Source organism: Schistocerca nitens, chromosome 4 (genome assembly GCF_023898315.1).
Source record: "Schistocerca nitens isolate TAMUIC-IGC-003100 chromosome 4, iqSchNite1.1, whole genome shotgun sequence".
Lineage (NCBI taxonomy): Eukaryota > Metazoa > Arthropoda > Insecta > Orthoptera > Acrididae > Schistocerca > Schistocerca nitens.
In genome coordinates, this window is record NC_064617.1 from 650029363 (window position 1) to 650056258 (window position 26896).

At 42.1% G+C, this 26896-nt stretch overlaps 1 protein-coding gene across 1 annotated transcript in view; it reads right to left on the bottom strand.

Moving 5' to 3' along the window:
- The window catches only part of LOC126252484 (octopamine receptor beta-1R-like), a 401200-nt gene that overhangs the window by 34861 nt on the left and 339443 nt on the right, over window positions 1-26896 (bottom strand). The window contains exon 2 of the mRNA XM_049953379.1: window positions 8990-9013. Within this exon, the coding sequence (XP_049809336.1) occupies window positions 8990-9013 (24 nt within the window). The remainder of the gene's footprint in view (window positions 1-8989; window positions 9014-26896) is intronic.

A 26896-nucleotide genomic window follows, 5' to 3' on the forward strand; every position in this document is an offset into this window, starting at 1 on the left:
CATAACTAATGAGGAGATATTGAATAGAATTGGGGAGTAAAGGAGTTTGTGGCACAACTTGACTAGAAGAAGGCACCGGTTGATAGGGCATGTTCTGAAGCATCAAGGGGTCACAAAGTCAGCATTGGAGGGCAGCGTGGAGGGTAAAAATCGTAGAGGGAGACCAAGAGATGAACACACTTAGCAGATTCAAAAAAATGGTTCAAATGGCTCTGAGCACTATGGGACTCAACATCTTAGGTCATAAGTCCCCTAGAACTTAGAACTACTTAAACCTAACTAACCTAAGGACATCACACACACCCATGCCCGAGGCAGGATTCAAACCTGCGACCGTAGCAGTCCCGCGGTTCCGGACTGCAGCGCCAGAACCGCTAGACCACCGCGGCCGGCTAAGCAGATTCAGAAGGATGTAGGTTGCAGTAAGTACTGGGAGATGAAGAAGCTTGCATAGGATAGAGTAGCATGGAGAGCTGCATCAAACCAGTCTCAGGACTGAAGACCACCCCAACAACAACATTTCATGGTCCCATTGTTAGGGATGTTCGGTTTCCATTTGACTGCCGCTCAAACATAATTGGTTTTAGAAGCAGAATCTGTGACACATACAGGTGCATATGTTATACTTTTTTCATTAGTCATTAAGTACAAAAATGAACTGTTCCACGTTTATGTACAATTGATGTAGCTAAATCCACATAGGTATTCGACACCAGGAAACCTTCCTTAAACTGGGTGTAGAGCCAGTACGTAACCTGGCGATGGTTGCTTCACGGAAACTGGTTGTTTGTGAATGATTATTCATTACAACAGCTTTTAGTAGTGCACTCAAGTAGTATTCTTAAGTACATTGAAACTGTTTACAACATCCCACAGACAATATTATGAAGCGTAAAATGGTTACTCAAGGCTGACTTTGACTTTTGATATGACTGCGTTGAGGATATATGGGGCACGAGAAAGCTTTGGAACTGTACTCCATTACCATGGTAAGCCGTTCGTTTTGGTAATCGAAGTTGCTATTTACTTGTAATTACAGACCGGTAATCCACTACCGTGTCAATAGCAGAAGACGAGGGGAGGATTCTAAATGTAAACTTTCAGAGCCAAATGTCACAAATAATAAAGTATTTCGGGATATTACGCAGTGGTCGAATGGATTTCAAATTAAAACCCCTTAAGCCCAGTTATAGCGAATTTATTTATGGAAAAATTCGAACAGCAGCCATTGGAAACTGCCAACAAATAAAGCCTAGCGTTTGATACGTTTGGTTTATGGAGGCATGGCAAAGAGGAATTACGTCATTTTCACAAGCATCTCAAGGGTTAATCCGAAGATTCAGTTTACCATGGAAGAGGAGGCAGGCACAAGATCAAATTTTCTTGACGCGCTACTTTTCAAGAAAGAAGATATTAGCCTAGGCCACACAATTCACCAAAAACCACGCACACACACCGTCATCTACGCCTGGATTCGAAACACCACCCACAGCAAAAACGAAGCATCGTAAAAGGGTGTTTGATGCGGAATGAAAGAACCTAACCAATACGCTCCTCAAGGATCGTTATTCGTACACGGAGGTGAAAAGTGCTTTAAGAACGCCGCGGAAAATTTATAGAAATGCATGAACGTCTGTGAAGTGGAAGTTCTCCTGCCTTTCATTAACAACGTTACTGAATGCGCACGAAAAATCTTGAAAAAACGGAACATCTTGTTAATCTCTAAACACAACAGGAAGAAAAGAGGTCACCTAAAATTGGCCAAGATTCTTCCAAACCGCTTACAAAAGCAGGAATTTATAGGATTCATAGTAGTTGTTGGGTATTACAAAAAGAACGGTCAAGAAACGACTGGAAGAGCTGCAGAAGGGCTGTAAAACGGGGGAGAGTGACGGGTCAGCTGTTGCGAATCATGCTTTGTAGCCAGAAGACCACCACGTTCGTTTTAATAGGACTTAGGTACAGCTAGCCACAATCGAATACCGTGAAAGGCTATACAGAGACTCCATAAAGATTGTTAAACACCCCAGCATATTCAGAAGGAAGGAGTAGGGCTTGAAATTGAATGACATTTGGAACCTGATGTTGAAGAAGATGTGTAGGTGCCTTCCACCAGTGGTATCAGCGGACGACGGCAGCCGACAACGGCCTATTGCGCGCGGGAACACTCGTAAATGGAAATTTTCTGCAGTCAGTTGTGAGCCAGGGTGTGAATGGGATACTGAAAGAAGTTGCGATCCCCTTTGAAAATGTCCTCCGCAGGAGTGAAATCCATTCAACCACGGCGTGATAGCCCGGAATAGTTTATTAACTGGGAAGAGGGAATTGTTGATGCGATGTCACGTTTTATATCCTACTAGCACCACCATTTTTGATGCGTGTGTATGTGTGTGTGTGTGTGTGTGTGATGGAAGAGATGTTACGGAGGTATGGGGAATCGATTGAAATTTAGCAGAGTTGGCTTGTAATGACCTGAATGGGCGAAAATGTCGATACAATCTTCTTGGTCTGAACCGAATTTATGTATTTCCATTACACTCACATCAAAATTTTCAGCACAGCAAACTGAGAGGCTAGATAGAGTAATCTTTGCATGAGATACACCCCTGAAGTTTCAGGACAATAAGCAAACATACCAGACGGTATTTCATCGGTCGCTTTTCAGCACCTGTTACAGTGTGCATGAAACTGAACGAAATTAGACGAAGTTTAGTACCAAAGGAAAAACAAGAAATGCTGTTGCAGCAATGAGCACAATAACTATGTAATGGGTTTGACAAATAACAGACAATGTTGCCAAGAGAACTGTCTTTGCTTTAAGGAAATGTAGCATTCCACAAGTAACACTTGGATGATACTAAATGGCAAGACGCATTATCTATGGTGAAACAGGGTGACAAAAGTCAGGGATAGTGATATACACGTAGACAGAGGGCAGCAGTATCGCGTACACAAGGTACAAAAGCAGTGCATTGACAGGGCTGTCATTTGTACTCAGCTAATTGAGGTGGAAAGGTTTCCGACATTATTACGGCTGCGAGACTGGTATTAACAGACTTCTAACGCAGAATGGCGGTTGAAGCTGAAAGTATTGGACATCCCACTTCGGAAATCGAGATCCACAGTATCAAGAGTATGCCAAGAATACCATATTTCAGGCATTACCTCTCACCTCGGACAACCTTCACTTAACGACTGAGAGGAAGAGGAGAAGTGTAATGCTCCGTCGACAGCGAGGTCATTAGAGACGGAGCACAAATTCCAATTAGGGAAGGGAATCGGCCCTCCCCTTTCAAAGGAACCACCCCGGCATTTGCCTGAAGCGAGTTAGGGAAATCACGGAAAACCTAAATCCGGATGGCCGGACGCGGGTTTGAACCGTCGTTCTTTCGAATGCGGGTCCGGTGTGCTAACCACTGTGCCACCTCGCTCGGATAACGATCGAGAGCAGCGGCATATGGATAGAGTTGTCAGTGCCAAAAGGTAAGCAACACTGCGTGAAATAGCGGCAGATATCACTGTGGGATGCGCGATGAACGTATTTGTCAGGACAGGTGCGGCGAAACCCTGTGCTAATATGGAGGCAGATGACCAACGGGTTTGGCGAACCTTACGTTAATGAGCTGTAGTTTGGCATTGCTGTAGCCATCGCTCTGCTCCCTGCTGTCAAGAAGCCGATATGGAGATCGAAGACGGAAGAAGAGCAGCGACGGGAGTGCAAAAGGGAGACGGGAAACGTAAAATTCTGCTGTGTTATGGTTCTTTCCTTTTACTTCGTGTTTTTTGTGAAAATAACACAGTTATTTAGAAGAAGGGAGTAGTTTTTCATAATTAAAAATAAATGGAAATTGTGTGTATTGATGAACGTTAATTAACTTCACTGACGTTGAAAGATTGTAAAATCCATAAAATATTATAATTGTTTAACAATCAGAGTGAGGCTTCAATCCCATTTTCTGTGTAGAGAATTCATTGATTTAACAATAAAAGTGGATTACAATAGTTCAATTTTTCAGACATTTGTTTATATTCTCCCAGAAATTTTTTGAACATTGTTGACGGGGAAGAATTTAATATTTAGAACTGAAGAAAAAAATTGATAAATTGAACTGTCGTAGGAGATTCTATTTGCTGTTGTTTAGAGTGGTATAAGTTGATCTTCAGGTTGGTGTAGTATGTAAATATATTGAATCGTATTTTGTCAATCTAACTATATTCAAGTCTTCCGCAATGCTTCTCTCGCTGATTCTGAAGAGTGCCTAATTTCTTATTTTATCGGTCCACTTAATTTTCAACATCCCTCTGTAGCACCACTTCTTAAATCCTTCGATCTTTTTTTCTTTTTCAGGCTTCGTTCCTAATGCTTAATTTTATTTCCAAGGTAGCAGAAGTTTTTGACCTTGTCTATTTCGTAGTCCCTCATATCTGCTACTTTTTTTTTACTCTCATTCCACATTCTGTGGTCAATAGGCTGTTCATTCCATTCAAGACATCCTGTAATTCTTCTTCACTTTCACTGATAAAAAAGTTTGCGGATCTTGTCATTGATGTACATTTATTCTGAAATTTGAATACGCTGCTGAACCTATCTGATACCACCGTCATTGTTTCCTTGATGTGCAGATTGACGGTACGAAAGAAAGTCTGCATACCTGTCCCACACACCTCTCTCTTTGTCTACCATTTTTACTGTTTCTTCTTGTGTCTTGGTAGATACTGTACATTGAGATGACAAAAGTCATGGAAAACCTCTTAGTAAAGTGTCGGACCTCGTTTCTCCCAGCGCAGTGCACCGGCTACACTTGTCATGGATTCAACAAGTCGTTGGAGGTTCCCTGCAGAAATACGGAGCCATGCTTCCATATAGCCGCCCACAGCTGTGAAGGTGTTGCTGGTGTAGAATCTTGTGCACGAACTGACATCTTGACTATGCCCCATAAAATTTCGATGGGATTCATGTCGGGCCATCTGCGTGGTCAAATCATTCTCTCCAACTGTCTAGAAAGTTCTTCAAACCAATCGCGAACCACTGTGTCCCACTGACATGGTATATTGTCATCCATAAAAATTCCGTCGCTGTTTGGAAACATGAAGTCCATGAATGGCAGCGAATGATCTCCAACTAGCTGAACATAATCATTTACAGTAAATGATCGGTTCATTCGGACCAGAGTACCCAGTTCATTCCTTGTAGACACAGCACACACCATTGTGGACAGACCACCAGCTTACTCAGTGCCTTGTTGACAACATGGGTCCATAGCATCGTGAGGTCTACCCACACTCGATCCCTACCCCTCAGCTCTTACCAACTGAAATAGGGACCCATCTAAGGTCCAATCGATATGGTCACGAGCCCAGAAGCGCTGCAGGCGATGTCGCGCTGTCAGCAATGCCACTCCCGTTGGTCGTCTGCCTCCATATTAGCACAGGGTTTCGCCGCACCTGTCCTGACAAATACGTTCATCGCGCATCCCACAGTGATATCTGCCGCTATTTCACGCAGTGTTGCTTACCTTTTGGCACTGACAACTCTATCCATATGCCGCTGCTCTCGATCGTTATCCGAGCGAGGTGGCACAGTGGTTAGCACACCGGACCCGCATTCGAAAGAACGACGGTTCAAACCCGCGTCCGGCCATCCGGATTTAGGTTTTCCGTGATTTCCCTAACTCGCTTCAGGCAAATGCCGGGATGGTTCCTTTGAAAGGGGAGGGCCGATTCCCTTCCCTAATTGGAATTTGTGCTCCGTCTCTAATGACCTCGCTGTCGACGGAGCATTACACTTCTCCTCCTCCTCTCAGTCGTTAAGTGAAGGTTGTCCGAGGTGAGAGGTAATGCCTGAAATATGGTATTCTTGGCATACTCTTGATACTGTGGATCTCGATTTCCGAAGTGGGATGTCCAATACTTCCAGCTTCAAACGCCATTCTGCGTTAGAAGTCTGTTAATACCAGTCTCGCAGCCGTAATAATGTCGGAAACCTTTCCACCTCAATTAGCTGAGTACAAATGACAGCCCTGTCAATGCACTGCTTTTGTACCTTGTGTACGCGATACTGCTGCCCTCTGTCTACGTGTATATCACTATCCCTGACTTTTGTCACCCTGTTTCACCATAGATAATGCGTATTTTTAGAGACTTTTAAACATCTACGTTTTTATAGGTTTATAATTCCTACCAAGCTTCCGTTATCAATGTGTCTTCCAAGTCGATACCCATTATTTCTTTTATCACTCAGCAGATACATTCTAGCCATCGTAAACTTTTCAATGTACTCGATGAAAGGGTTCTGTAGCCACCTTTCATTAGTCCGGTAGCCCATTTTCACTAGTATTTCTCTTTCTTTTCCTTGTTTATCTTTTCTCATAACTCTCATAGTGGTGTGATTGAATGAATGTGGTTGTGTGTCACGCTGCCAGACGGTGGCGTAGTCTGCTGCAGAAAGTCTGCGATAGTGATACAGATTCAGCAGCAATTGGACAGAATAGCCAACTCTCGTAGTGGTCAAGTAGGCAAAGAGGTTTGCGCTACTTGTGAGAAATCCGCCTGCGTTAGGTTGGTGGCGAAAATGGCATGCTTGGGTTTTTTGGGGCACGCGGAGCGTGGAAGAGACTGGCGAAGAAAAAGATAGCCAGTCTGCCGCCGGTACGGGAAGCATCCACAGCTGTGCTCCAGTCGAAGAAGGGTGAGTTAGACTGACCGCGTGGCGCGTTGTTACTTGGCGAGAGGAGAGATGTTAGCTTTTGGTCTCGCTTTTCAGCTCTGAAAGATTGCTTTGCCTTGTCGCAGCAAGGAATGAAAAACTTTGGCAGATTTTTCTTTTAGTAAATTTCTATAGCAGACTTGGATCCACCGGCAGAGCGGCACTTAAAGGTGTCGATAAGAAGTGAGCACTCGTTTCTGTATCAATGTCTGTTTGCCTTCAGCTGTGCCGGTATAAGCTTTCATCTTTCTAAATGTTTATAGCTTTGTCTTCTCGTATATTTTCCTTGCTTTATGTATCTTTCGTCCGTGGGGAGCCGACCACGTGGTTGAACATTAGAGTTTGTTGGGCTACCGTCATCACTAACTGTTCGGTCTCATGTTTGTTTTAAAGAATGTTAACTGTTCATGATCGTGTGATGTGATATTGTTGCAACTTGGCCACGATACAAAGACACTGTGTCTCCACAAACCACATGGGCACGCGGGTGTACTGCGAAACGTGTACCATTTCACGAGTTATTGCGGTCAGTTATCAGGCAACAGCAGTTGTATGAATGATTCACACCAATGATTTTAGGTGTAGATTATACCAGTGTATGTATCGATGCTTTTCTTTAATGTTTTAGGAATTAATGTTATCAGGAATTGTGTACATGCCTCACATCCATATATTAGGAATAAATGATTTTATACACAATTTTCTCTTGCATTCCGAGGTAACGTTTTTGCACCCAAGCCACTCACCTCGTAGCTTTCCTGTTAGCACATCCAACGCGTTTCCTTACGCACAGGCCCAGTGATTAGTTTCCCCTTTTATTTTAAAACAAATGCTTTAGATTAAGTCTTATTTTCAGGTGTGTTGCTGGGAGCTGATCTTCTGCACAGCACGCATGACCTTTTGGTCTGTGAACAAATTAATTTATTTTCCGACTCGGCCAAACCTTTGATTAGTTGTATGGTTAGAGTCGGTGGCGACCCTAATCTTCTCACGTTAATTTCACACTCAATAAGCATTTCCATTCCTACTCTTAACGTAATATCCGTAGAAACAGGTTAGTTACACTCTTTCCAACACCTTTGCCTTTAACTTAACCGAATGGTCCCTTAAATTTTGTATATGCTGAATCAACCCTACAACGACGATTTCCCGTTCGATTACTTCACATTTTTTTTGGGAGCCATTTCGTTTAGCTTTCACGTACTTTCTATTAATGTCATTTCTTAGTATAATTAGCCTACTGTATACATTTAAATCCAAACAGATCGTAACGCACAGTGAAGTGCATAGGTGAAGTTTTTTATTATGGTATCGCATGTTACGGTTTCTCCACGTGACAGCCGCGTTTGATGCGTGGAGATAATGGCTGCTTAAATGTCTCAGTATGTGTTGTAATGAGTCTAATTTTTTCTATACAGTTCCCTCTGGAACGAGGTGGAGGGAAATTAAGAATGAATCACGATTCTTCACTTAATACTTGTTACTGAACTTCCGTAATATCCTTTCCCTAATAATTTACCTACTTTCGAGAGGGTATCAACTCCTTTCTTGTTTAAATTGGGCTAGTATGTAGGGAGATCAAAATAATGCAATACGTATTTCTTCGTTTTTGTCCAGTTCCATTTTTAAGCGGAGAAACACACCCTGGAAGAAAATTTGGCATACAGAATTTAGAGGAAATGTCTTGGAAACAATGACACTCAAAACAATGTATCTCAAATAGAAGTTAAAATGTAGTTAACGTAGTTTAAATTGAGATCCCTCAACATAGGTAGTACAAGGAAACTGCCAAACAACAGGATACATGTAGAACGAGACTGGGCAGAAATACCAAGGACTCGAATGCTAACCTCAACGAGCATGCAAGAGAATAAATTGGGCAGTGCGTGATGCATTCTTTGATTTTTAGTACTGAACAAATGCGGGATACTTTGCAATTCAAATACGGAATTTGGGTTACAAATGGACCACCTTTATCAGGATGCGTAACAAATACCTGGTACTACGTTGTAAGGCCACAGCTGCGTACTCGTAAATATAAATATTCCTCGCATGCGAACATTGAGAAAATTGATGAGGTAGTAGGCTTGAAGCGAAGACAAATGACCAATGTCTTGTATTCATTCACACTATACGCTCATTTGATGGAAACAGTAATTGCGAAGTATCGGGGGCTTTAATGCAGGGAAACAGTGACAATAACTGTCGATTCGATTCTAAGTAGGGGTCACGATGCCAGGGAAAATTCTTAAACACTGTACTCGCAAGAAATAGTTTACATACCTTCTACTGCCGTGTAGGCTATTCCTGGAATGGAACAAAGATTTATCTTAGAAAAATATCTCTCGAATGTATCACTCTTAATCCATAAGCTTTTGTTTATAACTCACGGCAGACTTTTTAGAAAAAAAAAATCCACTGGCAACCTCTTAACTGGTATCGGATTGCAACCTGGGCTATAAGTAAAATATAATTACACCATAGGTTAATGCCTAATGTGCCGTATTTATCAAATTATTAACGTATCATTGAGATTCAGCACCTAACGTTAATTTCACGCCCCATGGCATAACTAATGGCTAAGTGCGGGGATCACACGCTACCAGGCTGGCAAGCTGTTAAACACAGGCGGCACCACAGCAACAAGGAATGAAAATAGACCTATACTTCTGGATTTGTGAGAAGGTTCTTAAGTTTTTTGAAGGAAAAGAACGTGTTTATTGTGTGGGAGAAGAGCAGCAGGAGCAAAATATTTCAACTTAAAGGAAAAGTGCATTTGCGACTTTCGTGTAATAACATATGAATGTAAGAGATCAAGATTTCTGAAGTGAGACATTTCAGTTATAACTGTAACCGCGCACGTGAAAAACGAGTCACTCAAAAATTTGTTAAATGGAAGACCATTCAAGGGGTAAGAGTACGTAATTTCTCACGTCGACGTTCAAAGAATGATATATTCACAAATATTTTTACTTCGTCACTGTCTCTACATTACAACTCTTTCTTCCATTGTCGCTATTACATGATACATGCAGAGATAAGTAACTGACTATATCTAGTGATAAGAGCAGCTATTAAAAATGTAGTAATGTTCATTTTTAGTTACACTGGACTCGCATTCGGGAGGACGACGGTTCAATCCCGCGTCCGGCCATCCTGGTTTAGGTTTTCCGTGATTTCCCTAAATCGCTCCAGGCAAATGCCGGGATGGTTCCTTTCAAAGGGCACGGCCGACTTCCTTCCCCATCCTTCGCTAATCAGATGAGACCGATGACCTTGCTGTTTGGTCTCTTCCCCCAAAACAACCCAACCATTTTTTTAGTTACTGTACAATAAAGGTAAAATCTCTAAAGAGTTTCGTAATTGACTATTAGTGTAACTTAATTATCTTTTTTTAAGTACGGTATTCCTTAAAAAGTGCGCATTAGAATGTACAGAGTTTAGTAAGGGAAGATACAAGAAAGGTAAAATTTCTAAAGACTGTCCTATTGACAAACTGTGAAATTTAATCATTATTTTTAATGTACGGTATTGCTTACAGGCGTGTCGTACAGTTATTAGAATCTACTGCGTTTTTTTTTTGTGAGCTGTGCAGAGGTGGGGGAAGGAAAAGAAGTGGTTTTATTGGAGGAACTTTTGAAACATGCTACTCAGTAATTCGAGTACCAAAGCCCCAATTTGTCGAACTCTGTGAGCAAAAACTGTAATAATTGATGGGAGATCCTTAATATCAAAAATTACGCTGGCGTTGCAGCTGTGTTACTACGCATTAACACAGCTTGCCAATCAAAGCGGAATAAAAACTGATACGCTGTTCCTTCTCTATGCCCGGAAGAAAATACTTTCGAATAATGAGAAGACGAGGTAGGAATTCTTGCAAGACGATTTAGTCTCTGCGCTTTGAAGAAGCATTATTAGTATTGGTGCTGTACAGGCACCATCTGTAAAAAATAAATAAAAAGTACATAAAGCTAAGAACCTAACAAGTAAAAGGAGTGAAATACATAATACACAATGAATAGCAGATGAAAATACAGGAATTATTTATATCTATAAAATCAAAGAGAAATACAATATAAAAAATATAGCTTATGTAGTCAGTCGGGTGAGCAATATCAACTGTGAAGGCAAGGAATATATGACAGTTAACGATCACTTATTCTTAAGAACGAGAACGATGTTACTTAGCATATCAGGTTTTGATAGTTGAGTCGATGAAATTAATCATTTAAAATTTTTCAGAATAGTTAAGAAAGAAAACAGGTAGGTTTACCTGCTATTATCGTCACAATTATCAACGACTGCGGCGCCTGTAGATCTGCTCACGTACATCTACATCTACTGTACTGATCACGCTCAAGTTCCTGACAGAGCGTTCATCTAACCACCCTCACAATAATTCTCTGTCATTGCACTCTTGAACAGCGCTCGGAAAAAATGAAACACCTATATCTATCCGTGAGTGTTCTGATTCCGTTTACCCTTGTAATACTGTAAGAAAGTGTTTACAGATTTGGAAAGCAAACGAAGTTTTGTGTAAAGTTTGTACACAAACCTTTGTTTGTTTTTCAAAAATTATATATTTTATTTTCTTTCTTTTCTTTTATCTCTGCGTGAATTTCTGTACGTCGACATGTATAAAGAAAATGATCTTGTTTGAGTTGAAGCTTTATTGTCAACGTGTACCGAGCGTCGGTCCTAACAGTCGTCAGGTGCATTTTCTGTGATGTTTAGTCAGATATTTGCAGTGTGTAACCGAAGTCAGTCCAGACAAATACAGCTCGCCACATCGTTCATGGGACGCCCAATGTCAAGGGAAAGCGTTGGCTTGTGTCCCGTTAAAAACAGATTGAGTTTGAAAACAGAATTCCACGTGCCCATTCCATATAGTGGTCTCAGAATGGTCTAGTATGTGATGTTCCTTTTATTATTATTTGTTTTTACTAGTATGTAGTAACAGGAATAGTAAACACGAAAAATATGTAGAATTCCAGCAGCAACTCAGCAGCGCCGCTCCATGGCGATAGCAGTCCGCGCGGGTCATGGGTGTGCTATTGCTGCATGAGTACTGCACATTCTTCGTGTTTTATTGGTCCTGTTAACACATATCGATAAAACAAATATCACACTGGACTAAATTGAGACCGCTGTATCGAATGGGAATTTAAAATTCTGCTTTAAAAATCTTTTTTTCTAATGAGAAACAAAGCGATACTTTCTGTTGACACTGGGTGTCGCATGAAAGACGCGATGAGCAGTATTCATTTGGGCTGACACCTGTTGTACATTGCGGAAACGAAATTGCAGATATCTGTCGAAATAAGAGCGAAAAAGCGCCTCTCGACTCTTTGGAGAGATACCCTGTATATCTTCTGCATATTTCTGGAAGCTTCGGCCTGGTAGGAAATATATCTGAGTAACAGGAGGTAGTGACAGTTGATCAGTGGGAGAGTCTAGCGACCAAACTCGAGAGTGTTAAGGCGGACAGACAGGGTATGTTTGTTTATTGGGTGAAGGTATTTGCATTCTGTATGGATTTTTTAAGAAGAAAATACGCACTTGGAAGCAATTTTTTGACGTTCGGTAGTTCACAGGAGGATTCGAGTGTATTAGGATGGTCGTCTTCAAGAACGGAATACAATTTAACGAAATATTAGTTGTGGAAGAGGAGTTTCAGGAGTAGTGGAAGGAGGAGAACCTTGGAAACTCTCAGGGGCAGTTCTGTTGAGTCTGAGAACATAGTAAGTTTACGTGGAGAAGCGAATAGAAGCCAGTAGCTTCTGGAAAACAATTGCTACAGTATTTTCGCTGCTAAAGTTCACTAATACGACGAAACATGATTTTATTTTGAATGTCTACATGGAAGAGCAAAGTGGAAATGGTGAAGACATAAGAGAAAAACAAAGAACCACAAGTGAGAAAATATTTCATGATCATCGTAGAAGACGAGGGAAGAAGAAGCCGAAATTCGTCTAACAGTCAACAACGCAAAGCAATCACAATAAGAGAGCATATTACGCTATGCATTATTTGAACAGAAAAACAAATTATTTTCCGATGTTTAAAACAAAACAGAGACTGTGAACTTTACTGTTACACAGATTTACGAGTAGATATCGACAGATATTGTTCTGCGAGTTTTTAACCGTGAACTGTTTCACATTGAGTTTCGACAGTGTGAGGGTTTAAGCCTACAGTCCATTAATTTTGGGTGAAGTAATAGAAGGATGCCATTTTAAGGAGGAAGTAACGTATGTGCTAAGTTTACTAACACAGCGCCCTACTTGGAAACAGTGCTCCACAGCATATTAGTTACACTAACAGCGATGGCATTCTCTTTCACAGTGTGAATTCTTGAGTCATGTGATATAATAGAACTGTGTCAGCGTTAGAGTTTTTGCATGAAGTGTCATGTTCTACACTGAAGACCAACATTTACTACAGTCAACATTTTGCTATTACAGTTCAACTAACACAACTTCGAACTACTAATACATATGAGTAGAACATTTCTGTTACGTCGCTCTTTGCATGACAACCACATCAAACAGAGCTGAGATACTTGTCAACATATCCACTGTCAATGGCAGACAGTTAACTATAGGCAATTATGATACAGTAGAAGTACTGACACATCTATTGATGCGTGTATATTTCTACTTCTACTGATTGCTTTGTAGGAGTGAGTGGATATGCGTGAGTGTGTTGTCTTGCTTATTTCAGTCGGGCATGAATGGGTTGCCATAGGAAGATTTCAGAGATTTACTAAATCTGATTTGAAGCATCTTAGTAAAAGCCGAGAAAGTCCAAATGTTGTAAAACTGCCTCAGCTCGTCAGGCGCAGTTAGAGGGTCCATCAGTCACGGAAGGTTATTGTAGCCGGGATCAGTTAGGAAATAACGGAAGTTGAACTACGGGTAAAAGAGACAGCGTATCAGCCATTAGTTCCAATTAAAGTTCAAAAATGGTTCAAATGGCTCTGAGCACTATGGGACTTAACATCTATGGTCATCAGTCCCCTAGAACTTAGAACTACTTAAATCTAACTAACCTAAGGACATCACACAACACCCAGTCGTCACGAGGCAGAGAAAATACCTGACCCCGCCGGGAATCGAACGTGGGAACCCGAGCGCGGGAAGCGAAAACGCTACCACACGACCACGAGCTGAGAATTGCAATCAAAGCACTTAAGAATGTGACAAATGAAGAAATTTTTTACTGAATTGCAGCAGTGCTGTTACAGATAACTTATTTTGCATGTAGTTCAATCAATTATCTGTAAACAACAGTACAGTGATGGGGGACGCAATGGAAGTGTGGATGCCCCTAAATACAAAAGTCGCCTGCACACTTCCAAAATTATTTGCAACAATGCTTATTTATATTATTTGACGTATTTTACATTCGTACAGTATCTTTCCGTAGTTTTCCTACGTAACTGAACACTGTTGGATTGGTTTCTTACATGAAACTGGGCATCATGCGATTCTACATTCTCTTGAAGATCTTAAATTAAAATGCCTGTAAAAAAAAGATATTGTAAAATTAGGTATCGATTTTGCATCACTGACAGCGATGGCAACGATCTATATGCAAGATTCATCTGAAAATTATCTTGTTAAAAACTGGTTGTGATTAACAAATGTGGACTTTAGTAACAGAATATGATTTACTACTGATAATTATGACAATTTTCAGTTGAATTTAATTAAATCGGTTTCAAAACCTCAACATTGGCTCGTCAGATGACTGATGATTAACAAACAACTAACTGTATGAGGTAAAAGCGTGGAATATAAAGCTACTTAATATACCAGGTGCATTCAAGTTCTAAGGCCTGCGATTTTTTTTCTCCGGACTGGAAAGAGACAGAAACATGCGCATTGTTTTAAAATGAGGCCACGTTCATTGTCAATACGTCCCAGAGATGGCAGGACCGTACGGCAGATGGAATTTTACCGCCAGCGGCGAGAATGAGAACTGTTTTAAATACTTAAAATGGCGACGTTTTCCTTACTTGAACAGCGTGCAATCATTCGTTTTCTGAAATTGCGTGGTGCGAAACCAACTGAAATTCATCGACAGTTGAAGGAGACATGTGGTGATGGAGTTATGGATGTGTCGAAAGTGCGTTCGTGGGTGCGACAGTTTAATGAAGGCAGAACATCGTGCGACAACAAACCGAAACAACCTAGGGCTCGCACAAGCTGGTCTGACGACATGATCGAGAAAGTGGAGAGAACTGTTTTGGGGGATCGCCGAATGGCTGTTGAACAGATCGCCTCCAGAGTTGGCATTTCTGTTGCTTCTGTGCACACAATCCTGCATGACGACCTTGAAAATGCGAAAAGTGTCATCCAGGTGGGTGCCACGAATGCGGACGGATGACCACATGGCTGCCCGTGTGGCATGTTACCAAGTAATGTTGACGCACAACGACAGCATGAATGGGACTTTTTTTCGTCGGTTGTGACAATGGATGAGACGTGGATGCCATTTTTCAATCCAGAAACAAAGCGCCAGTCAGCTCAATGGAAGCACACAGATTCACCACCACCAAAAAAAATTTCGGGTAACCGAAAGTGCTGAAAAAATTATGGTGTCCATGTTCTGGGACAGCGAGGGCGTAATCCCTACCCATTGCGTTCCAAAGGGCACTACGGTAACAGGTGCATCCTACGAAAATGTTTTGAAGAACAAATTCCTTCCTGCACTGCAACAAAAACGTCCGGGAAGGGCTGCGCGTGTGCTGTTTCACCAAGCCAATGCACCCGCACATCGAGCTAACGTTACGCAACAGTTTCTTCGTGATAACAACTTTGAAGTGATTCCTCATGCTCCCTACTCACCTGACCTGGCTCCTAGTGACTTTTGGCTTTTTCCAACAATGAAAGACACTCTCCGTGGCCGCACATTCACCAGGCGTGCTGCTATTGCCTCAGCGATTTTCCAGTGGTCAAAACAGACTCCTAAAGAAGCCTTCGCCGCTGCCATGGAATGATGGCGTCAGAGTTGTGAAAAATGTGTACGTCTGCAGGGCGATTACGTCGAGAAGTAACGACAGTTTCATCGATTTCGGGTGAGTGGTTAATTAGAAAAAAATCGGAGGCCTTAGAACTTGAATGCACCTCGTAAATATACGTTGGTTTCTAGTAATCCTATTTAAGTAATTTAGGTTTCTGTGGATAATATTTTTTTTACAATTAGCTTCGATCTGTTTATCGTGTTCTAGTTGACGAAAATCATTAACACAATCTATGTTTGGACCGGAAGCTCACAGGACTCAAACGATAATACAGAAGGAATGTTTCCAGCACAATTTGTGTAGTCGTTCCGGTGTCAAGTGAACACTCAGGATTGATTCACGAAAATATTTATTTAATCAGTAACATCTACTTACGCTAAAGGTATGAAAGATATTCAAAAGAAAATGTACGAAGCAACAGTGAGTGTATAATTGAACTCGTTGTTCAGATTAATCACCAGTGACCTAAGCACAACTATCCCATTGTTTCATGAGCCGGTGGGTTCCCTATTCCCAGAAATCCCGCGGCTGTGGCAGGAGCTAGTCCGCACCGTTTCCTTTAATTCGTCGTCTAAGTTGAAGCAGTTCCCTTTGAGACTTTTAGCGGACATTAAAGTCGCAGGACGAATGCACATGCTGCTCCCACTTGAACTTGACCATTACACTTTGTATGACACGCGTTTTCGTGGAACAGAATCACTCCTTCCGCGAACAGCCCAGGCCGTTTGGACTTGATGGACTTGCGTAGGCTGCGAAGTGTCACGCAGCTCACGTCACTGTGAATGGTTTTCAGTGCTCGAGGAATTCTACGATTTTCGGATCTCGGACGTCGAAAAAGATCGCGAGCATCACCTTGCCTGCTGATAGCAAAGTTTAGAATTTTTTAGGGACACGCAGGACTTAAATTCGCTTCCCTAGATGTCTCACTACGGTATCATAAAACGTAATATGCAAATTTCAGCCGGATTTGTTGTTACGACATTTCGTATCATTCCATTTGAACACTCCTGATATTATTATATTGAGGATGTAACAACAGGAAAGTCACAGCGAATTCTGTTAATTTAGCTTTCTTATAGTACTTCGAGTGCGCTAGCCATTTGTTCTAGAATCTACGACGCTCTCCAGCATCGTAGTTGTACTTTTCCTGCTCCTCCAGAAACAGATCTCAGTCGATAAGTTTGGACCGTATCTTTTCTATGTTTTGAGTGGAAAGAAACTGCATACCGTATAAAATTCTACAGCAGTCACAATTAATTTGACATTATAAAAATGCTTAATGTTTTCGAAGGTCAGCTGAAGTAGCTACTTGTCTTAAAACAACGAATGCTCGAAGTTTCTTAAAAGAGATAAATTCAGATTCTTTTCGCTAAGTTAATAGGATACTTCATTAAAACCTTGAGAAATGTTGCTGAAGTTGGTCTTCTAACTGCCTTCATTAGGGAATCTCAGCCTTTCGTAATTGAGGAATGAGGCTCTTGGCTTCAGACGAGAATGGCATTAGCTCCGAGAAGAAAGCACGTCCGCTTAAACTTTACTCGTGCCTCTCACTTATGATGCATGTTTACATGTATTGTATCATTGCGCATTACTTGAATATCTAGTGGTAATGTGGTTAAGTTTTCGTTAGTAGTTTTTTACGGGCACATGGCATGCAGCATTAGCAGTTTAGTTTAATGAATTGATATGGTTGTGTGATGTTCGCTTTGTCGGTGCAGGGAGTCATATATTAATGGAAATAAATTGGAAGGAAAATCGCCTTTTGCTCATATCGGAATGAAGTTAGGTGTCAAGTATTTCCCTATTGCCATAAAAAAACTTTTCTGTACATCACTTGTGAATCGAGTGTCAAATATAACGGCCGATTGGTTGTCAATAGAGAAGAAACTGTTTCTATACAGGATTCGCACTGTGCTCTAATGTGTTTCGAAACAGCGTCCGACTACCCATATTTACATTTTCATTCGCGGACGGGGCCATAGTTTGTCAAGGAGCAACCAAACGATTTTAACTACCGATTGTCCAGTGGATTGTCTTTTCATCGAGTTAATTTTTTCTGTCGGAATAAACAACCGCATTAAACTAGTTTCTGCGGCTAAAGTAGTTATATTAATGTTTTCACTCACTCTCCGGGTTTGAGAGGTTTCCGTCACTGTGAGACAACCGACTGAAAAAAGTCTGTGACGTCTCAGTCAGTTATATAAATAATTTCACATTGTCTCCAGGTTTTAGTGATTTCATTTACATACTTTTTCAGCCTCTTCGGTAATAGGTGAACCATCACTAACAATTTTAGAGACAAATAGCGTATCCTATTTCAAGACTAGACGAATAAAAAGTATGTTTCTAAAAATGAAGTATTTTCAAAATTTCTGTATTTATTTCCTTAAATAATAACTTCCGTTCTTCTAGCATTAAAATGGATTCTTGGTTGGTTTGAAAAAGTTAGTAACTGGTGCTACATTATAAAGTTATGCTTTAATAAATGAGTAAACAGCTTGTTATTTAAATTTAGTGAAGCTCGTTCGCTGTCTTCTGAATTGTCTGAACCTGTCACCAACGGCGCCTATACGGTATTTTGTAGGAGCGTGCCTAGACTGGGGGCATAGCGTATTATTAATATTTTGGAAGACGAATAGCGACTTGTAAGAAGCTCTGTTGAAAACGTTCGTAATACCAACTTTTAAATAATTTCCTTAAAAGAAAAACACCCGACGTCTCTATTTTGCAGATACTGTGTAACACGTTGAATTTAGAGGATAATTTTTAATCGAGTCATATCTCCTTCATTCCCACACCACAGGTCGTTTTGCATTCTGATCCAGGCACAAGGTTCACTATTAACAAAACGCCTATTTATGAACATGGACGAAGAACTCAACTAAAAGCTACAGTAACGATAAAGATGGTGATAGCAAAATTGAGTTGGTAATAATATTTCAACAGGAGAAAAACAGTCTATTGTTCCGACTCGTAACTAAATGCGCCGGATTGCGAGGACTGTTTTCATTCGAGTGCTTCAATAGACTGGTTTCACTCAAAAGGAATGAATGGATAGTCCAAGTTATACGCAAAACTACAATTGACTGAATAGATTTTTGGCTTTCGGTTGCTCCCGTGTATTGGTTTTACTCAAAGGAATGAAATAATAATTGAACCAATAAATAAAAATACTACCGAATGAATGATTGTTTTCCAGCAATCGAATAAGTGGATTGGTTTCACTCGATTGTTCCCGTCAGTAAGCAGAGTGAACTATGTCTTGGCAATGTGCGCTGTGCAAGTCTCTTTATGTGATGACCTGATCAGCAGATTTACTTTGGAAATATTTGCTAGCGTATCTGGGTTAAGCGTCTACGTTACTACACTACTGAATCAGCCTAGTAAATAGTCTTCCAGCCTCGCTTTGGACCGCAAAACAACATTGTCACTACCCTATACCAGTAATAAATGCCCTATAGTAACCCAACAACATTCAGACAGACCCTCAGATGCTTACCCCGACAACAGTCATTACACCACACGACTTTGGTTTCTAAGGTCTTCCACCGACAGTTTTCTCTACAAACAAAACAGGATACAGTTCGTCAAAAGGGATAAATGTCATGTAGGAGACGCGAAACTCTAAGTTTCGAGTGATATATACGTAATTTATCGGCTTAATTAGAGCTAGCTAAGTCCGCAGCTCGTGGTCGTGCGGTAGCGTTCTCGCTTCCCGCGCCCGGGTTCCCGGGTTCGATTCCCGGCGGGGTCAGGGATTTTCTCTGCCTCGTGATCTCTGGGTGTTGTGTGATGTCCTTAGCTTAGTTAGGTTTAAGTAGTTCGAAGTTCTAGGGGACTGATGACAATAGATGTTAAGTCCCATAGTGCTCAGAGCCATTTGAACCATTTTTAGAGTTAGCTAAGCCCGTAACTTTGATCAAAAACTACGTACAGCTATCCAGTCCCCCAGATTTTGACGAGACCTCTGTGTAGCAAACACGTGCTAGCTCTCTGGATCACAAAACTTGCCCAGAACACTGGAAAATAAGCTGAATTTGGTGGCCATGCATGTGAATGCACTGTCAAATTCCGGTGTGATTCCACACGAACAAAATAACTATGCGAGCTTCAGGCAGCTTCACTATAATTATTGTTTACGTAAAGGCTTTCCAACCAATGAGATTCAGGGAGCAGAATGAAGGCAGTTTCATTGACCACATACCACCCATGCAGATAAAAATTCTTCAGGAAGTGTTGCTTCTCAGCAGGGCTTTCCAGAAATTTTACGAAGAGGTGCTGGAAAACACTTTCCTTCATGGGAAATCCGAAAGATGCTATATCGGGTTAGAAGGCCCCAATCATAAGCAATTTTTGAGGATTATAGGAAGATCAGCCTATCAGTTTCATATTAGCTGGGTACCTGTAACCGACTATGGTGCCCACTGCAGACTGAGCGACCTTTCCCACTTACCTCGGTTCCCGTTTCTAATGTGATTAATGTCGATGGAGCTCTAAACGCTAATCTCCTCTGTTTGAAGAACGGAAAATGTTTCAGGAAATTAAAAAATAGAATAAAGGAAAGTCGTACGGCATTGCTGGCTGGAGGAATCCAAGGTGAAGCTTCAGTCAGCTATGGCTTGTTTAGAATTATTTTAGGACTGACAGTTGGGCGGGAGCACAAGGAGGCGCGAAGTAGAGTTGCAATGTCCCGCCCTTGCGTTTCATTCAAGTCGCTCAAACCCAAATATGAAACTTGCTTCGCGTGATCTTGAGGAGCTGCACTATGTACTAATTTTAAGTTTATGTGCGGCGACAAATTAATAAAACAAAATACGGATAGTTTACGAAAATGCATTATCTGATGTTACTACCGAATTTTTGATCTGCGGGAAACGTTTTTGTTTTTGAAGTTAGGTGAACACATCGATAGAAAAAGAATCTTAAGAACACAACTTTCATCTACTCCAAACTGGGACTCTGTCAGAGTTTTCTAGTTTGAAATAGTGTGAGATAAATATGACGCACAACGGTCCGATCGTGCGCCAAGTGCTAAGTGGTCGTCCGTGTGGTTTCATTAGGAAAACGAATCACTAGGCTTGTAATTAACCTGTTATTAAGTTTCCTGACCTACCTACGTATTTGTAGCTTAACAAGATATAAGATTTAGGTGTGTTTATCACGATGAAAGAATGTACCTTAAATACTCTCACCAGTACTGGGAGAAAGGAGGACAGCGATACAAAAGCATTGCTTCAGCAGTGCACCAATTATACTGTAAACAGTAATATATAATTTGTGCCATATAGGTTGAATTCCGGAAAAGAACTACATTTAGAGTAAGTTGCTGATAAGGTCTTCTTATTAAAATGACAAAATAGTTCTGTATGTAACTGAATACCATTGTAGAAATGGTTCAAATGGCTCTGAGCACTTTGGGACTTAACTTCTGAGGTCATCAGTCCCCTAGAACTTAGAACTACTTAAACCTAACTAACCTAAGGACATCACACACATCCATGCCCAAGGCAGGATTCGAACCTGCGACCGTAGCGGTCGCGCGGTTCCAGACTGTAGCGCCTAGAACCGCACGGCCACCATGGCCGGCACCATTGTAGACTGCACACTTTAGACAAGCAGCTGAATCCTTCTATATTTCATTTCTGTGGTGCGGGAACTGACGTCACTCTCGTCGCTATGACATGTTTAGAGTGTCACTGTAATTTAGTGAAATGTAGCTATCTGTGACTACCCAGAAAAAGAGATGGTTCCTTATCGGTGACCAGTATCTTGCTGAGTGTCAGATTTTCCCATCGCTGATAATAATCATAAACAGAACGACGAATTTATGTTTAGAGCTGCAGCCGTTCTCTCGATTACATTCTTAACGGAGAGAAGTGGGCAATCATTAAGTTTTTCTTCTCGAAGTAGGCACGTAACGCAATACATATATCTCGACTAACCTCGTACGGCAATCCGCTGGCCTAGAGAACGACATGGAACATTCCCATTCATAACTTCCGACGAGCTACTTCCAATGTTGTTCACTGTCACACAGTAAATAAGAACAACAACAAATCAGATAACTCCTGAAGCAGTATAAACGACAACAAACAAAATCACAGGGTGCGACGATCACGTAGGACAGCAAGCTGCCTGAAACTCACAGTGTAACCTCACAACCGGCTACTGCAGTCCACTCACCCCACCGCCGCCCCACACCGACGACCCGGGCTTCTGCAGGGGCTCCCCGACCCCTGGTTGGCGGAGTCCTAGTAGGCTTGCCCTACTTTGCCTCCAAGTCTTCTTTCATTTGGAATGGTTGGTTCTTCTCGTTTCTTAGTGTCTTCTTGGGCCCTTCTCAGGTTGTGAAGACTTCTCTGTGTCTGCGCTGCAGACACTGGGTGGGCCCATGTCAGGCCGACTTCAGTGCTCCCGGCGCGGACGGCGTTGGGAGCGCCTTATTTCGACGGCTGTTGAACAGCCGCCGGTGAGGCGGTCATCACTGTTTCAGCCACTCTCTGCAGCGTGTCGGCAAGGTGTGTTACCTTGTCGATTGTCCCCACACCGAACCCAGTGTTAATGTGCGTTTCGCAGCTCCTCCCCCCCCCCTCCACCCCCACCCCGCGGGAGAGTCTCATACCAGACGAGCGTAACCCAAATGTTTGCTGGTAATCATGGTGTACGCATACGTGCAGACAGTGTTTGCGCTGCAATCGCCTACATAGTGTAACTGAGGCGGAATAAGGCCTGAACCAGCCCGCATTCGCTGAGGCAGATGGAAAACCAACTTGAAAACCATCCACAGACTGGCCGGCACATCGGACCTCGACACTAATCCTCCGGGCGGATTCGTGCCGGGGACTAGCACGCCTTCCCGCCCGGGAAGCAGCGCTTTAGACCGCGCGGCATGCTGTGTGGGCAACGCTTTGCAAGTTGGGAGTACTGTGGTGGTGGGGTGAAGGGTTAGCAACTTCCGGTGTTTGCTGAAGCTACAGATATCATGGGACTTGCGGAATGCGGTCCGTGCCTCCTAAAGTAATTTTAAACACACTACGAGAGTCAGTACGGATTTGGTCTTATCTTTGCGTGTATGTGAGAGTTTTATCCTATCTGTGGTTGTGAGGTATATCTGAATGTAATAGGTGTGTGTGCTATATGGTGTTACGTGTGTGTTGTCAAGGGAGAGGGTGAAGTGCTGTGATGGCACACAGCTTAATCCTACCTGCTCCTATCGAATATCACCAGCAGAGCCCTCGATCTCATCGCCATCCTACGGATGAATCAGCATCAAAAGTGTGACGTGCCCTCAGTTCACAAGACACTGCAGAGAGGTTTGCCATGTCACCCAGGATATAAGCACAAAATTTGGTGGTAAGGAACTTTACGCCACCAGCCCTCTTCCCCTAACCTTCCAAATACTGGTAGTGAAAATTCCGTCTATCACCGTGATTCGAACCGGCTTGTCTGCGAGTCAAGTGCCACGACAGGGGTGTACAATAGCCACCTCGGCTTTGCAGGCGGATTTCTAACGAATTAAAACATGCAAACCCACAAATCTTTTCACCGTTTACTAAGATTTCGCTGCACTCATTGAAGATTTCAAAATAGTTTTTCGCAGTGCCGACATGAAATGGCCTTGTCTTTGATTTTATCCGTGTTATATAAGTCTTTGTAGATGCATGATATAGATGAGGATGCCGAACTGTGGCTGGTCAATAAGTCGTAGAAACTGGATACAAACATCCGTATTTCTTACCAGATATTTTATTTATGAGACTAGTTTCGGCGCTTCATAAGCGCCGTCTTCAGGTCCTTACGAAAAAAAAAAAAGCTTTTTCACAGCAACCACATGTAATGGCCTTGTCTTTGATTTTACCCATTTTATATGGTGTTTTTCATCATACAGATATGGATGCGGGACTGTGGCTTGTCAGTAACTCGCAGAAACGGGATACCAACATTCGTATTTCTTCCCAAAAATGTCATTATTTATGCAACTACTTTCGACGCTTCTTTAGCGCCATCTTCAGTTCTCTATGCCAAAAACGAATGGGGACGTTCAAACATTGGTGGGCATAGGATGGGTACTATGTATATTGATCTGGTACTCTGGAATTCTGTTTATTCAACGTGTACACTCCTCTGCACGACAAACAGCGACATGGTTGCCAATAGCTTCTATGATCCATAAAGTGTAGAACATTATTTCCTTAGCCTAACGTTTTCGGTCAGCAAGACCATCATCAGATCTGTTTCAAAACATGACCCAATATAATGACAATATGGATTCATTACATTAGGACATGTTTTCAAACAGATCTGAAGATGGTCCTCGCTGAAGAAATCGGTAGTCTAAGGACCTAACAATTTTGTGAACACAGGTGGAAATACAGGGTGTCCAGAAAAGGGCTCCCTGATTTCAAAATTAAATATCTCGAAAACAAAGATCGATAGAGGAATGCAGTAAACGGTATGTTTATTGTGAAAGCTGTAAGAAGTTTATACAGCAGTTTGAAATAATAGTTACAAAAGCTGCTAACCGATGGCGCTGTACGCTGTACAGCTCATATCAGCATACATAAGTGAAATAATCGTATGAAAACAATCTTTGCAAACAACCACATCACAATGTTTTCAAAATGTTCACCATTGGCACTACAGAGGTGGCGCAATCGAAGAATGAAATTCGCCATCACATTTCGCAGTGTCTCAACCGAAAAGGATTCACATGCCACAGAGATCGCCGATTCAAGCTCGTCCAGCGTGGCGGAATGCTTCGGGTAGACCATGTCTTTCACTGTGCCCCACAAAAAGAAAAAGTCACAGGGAGTCAAATACGGCGAATATGGAGGCCAATCCATGCCTGCACCAGTAAATTTGGGATATTCCAAAGCAATGACTCGATCCCCGGAGTATTCCTCAAGAAAGCGAAACACTTGTTCGGTCCGATGTGGTCGGGCTCCATCTTGCATAAACCATTCAGTACCTGGTCGATCCTCTAACGCTTGCTGTGTGGCGACAAATTGTTCCAAAATTGCAACGTAACGTGCACCAGTAACCGTTTCTCGAATGAAAAAAGGGCCAATAATGCCTCTGCTGCATACTGCAGCCCACACAGAAACTTTAGGAGAATACAGGGCTTTCGCTTCACACCAATATGGCTTTTCGGAACCCCAAAATCGCCAGTTCTGCTTATTCACGTATCCTGTAAACCAGATGCAGCCAACATCAAATCCTTCACTACCAATCATTGTGAGCATCTGATAAGCAAAGGCAACCCTTTGTTGCACAGCTCGTACGGGTATGGCCTGGTGCGTTTGAATTTTGAATGGAAACATGTATAGGTTCTTTCTCAGTATTTTCTGCGTGCTGGAACGCTTCAAACCAGTCTCAGATGCAATACTACGGGCGGATGACATTGGACTTCGCTGAATAATTCCAGAAACTTTGGCGATATTTTCAGGCGTAACTGCGGTTTGCTTGCGGCCAACATGCCCCACTAGATCATCAGTTACGCTGCCTGTTCGTTGAAATTTTGCGAAGAGCGTACGAATGGTTTTCGCATCGGGTCCTTTTGGAACATTAAATCGTGCTTGAAAACTTCGCCTTGTTGCCGTAGGACTCTATTCTAACCTGTGGTACTCTAGCACCAGAAAAACGTGTTGTTCAATGGAGTACATGGTTTTAATCTGTTCCTTCGGTACGCTAACCTCCTTTTTCAATAGTGGAACTGATCGCTCTGGGCTTCGGATCACTATTTATACTAGGCATTACGTATGGCGATTACAGCTCCATCTGTTAGCAGCTTTTGTAACTATTATTTCAAACTGCTGTACAAACATCTTACAGCTTTCACAATAAACATACCGTTTACTGCATTCCTCTATCGATCTTTGTTTTCGAGATATTTAATTTTGAAATCAGGGATCCTTTTCTGGACACCCTGTAAAAGAAACTTATTCTCCATTTGTTTTCTCCGTAGGAGCCTAAAGATGACGCTAATGGGAAGAATTAAGGCTGTTGGTATCCTTTTCCTACGGCTTTTAATATGAAATTACCACTTTATGAGCTTTCACGGACCGTTAAGATGTGTGTTATTTCCTGTTTATCCAGACAAACGAAACGACTTCTGAAATGAGTCGCGACATTTTCGGTTGCCTACATTAGTTCTCATCCTGATAAACTCTTATGAAGAACCTGATATTGGTAACTCCATTTAGCCGAAATATTCAGTGAAATGCTGTGATAAATGTGCAAACGTTGAAAACGAGGAGAAGTGAACTGGTACGCGCTCTCTGTCACCGCAGGGCAGTACATCCCTTTGGCTTGCGCAGCGGTCTGTTCTAACGTAGGCGGTTGCGGTGATGACATCTTTCTTCACGACAGCCGCCCGCGTCAGCCGCGGAACACGTGAATAGCAGGCGAACAGCGTTAGCGAGATGCGAGCAGCGAAAGAGCAGCGACTCGCGGCCGCGGCCCTGTGAATGTGGTGCGCTCGACGTCATCAGCGGCCAACAAAGGCGCGCGACTCTCCCTCTCTCTCCCTCTCCCTGCCGCGTGCCTGTGCTAGGGCGAAGCAGCAACCGCGCAGCAAACACAGCCACTCACGAGGACAACGGCTCTACTTTCCGGCTTCGAGGACGTCACTCCGGCATGAATAGACTGACAACGATTCACAGTAAATGAGCTCGAACCTACGACAACAAGCCACTGCAGTGGCGTGTGCGTTCTGGAGGTCACAGTGCACATTCTTGCTCTTTCTACAGTAGACAGTTGAGTACCAGAATAGAAAGAAGCCACCAAAATATAAACTACCGTGTAACAAAGTCTCCTTTTACTCTCTTTATCCTTCTGTAGCTCTCTCTTTTATACCTTCTTTCCTTCGTTTAAAAGAAATCCGGATTGAGGCAAAAGTTATCATTTAAATGGAAATCAGTTGCCACATCTTACTGACTTTGGCGAAGCCTGTCATTGTCAGGGAATAGACAGTCATCTTAATTTATTGAATAAAAAGTTTAATATAGATGACTAGACGGCGATTTATATTAATCGTAATAACAAGTTGAACATGCACTGAAAAACATCATCACTAATAACAAGTTGAACATGCACTGAAAAACATCATCACTAATAACAAGTTGAACATGCACTGAAAAACATCATCACTACCAATAGTGATG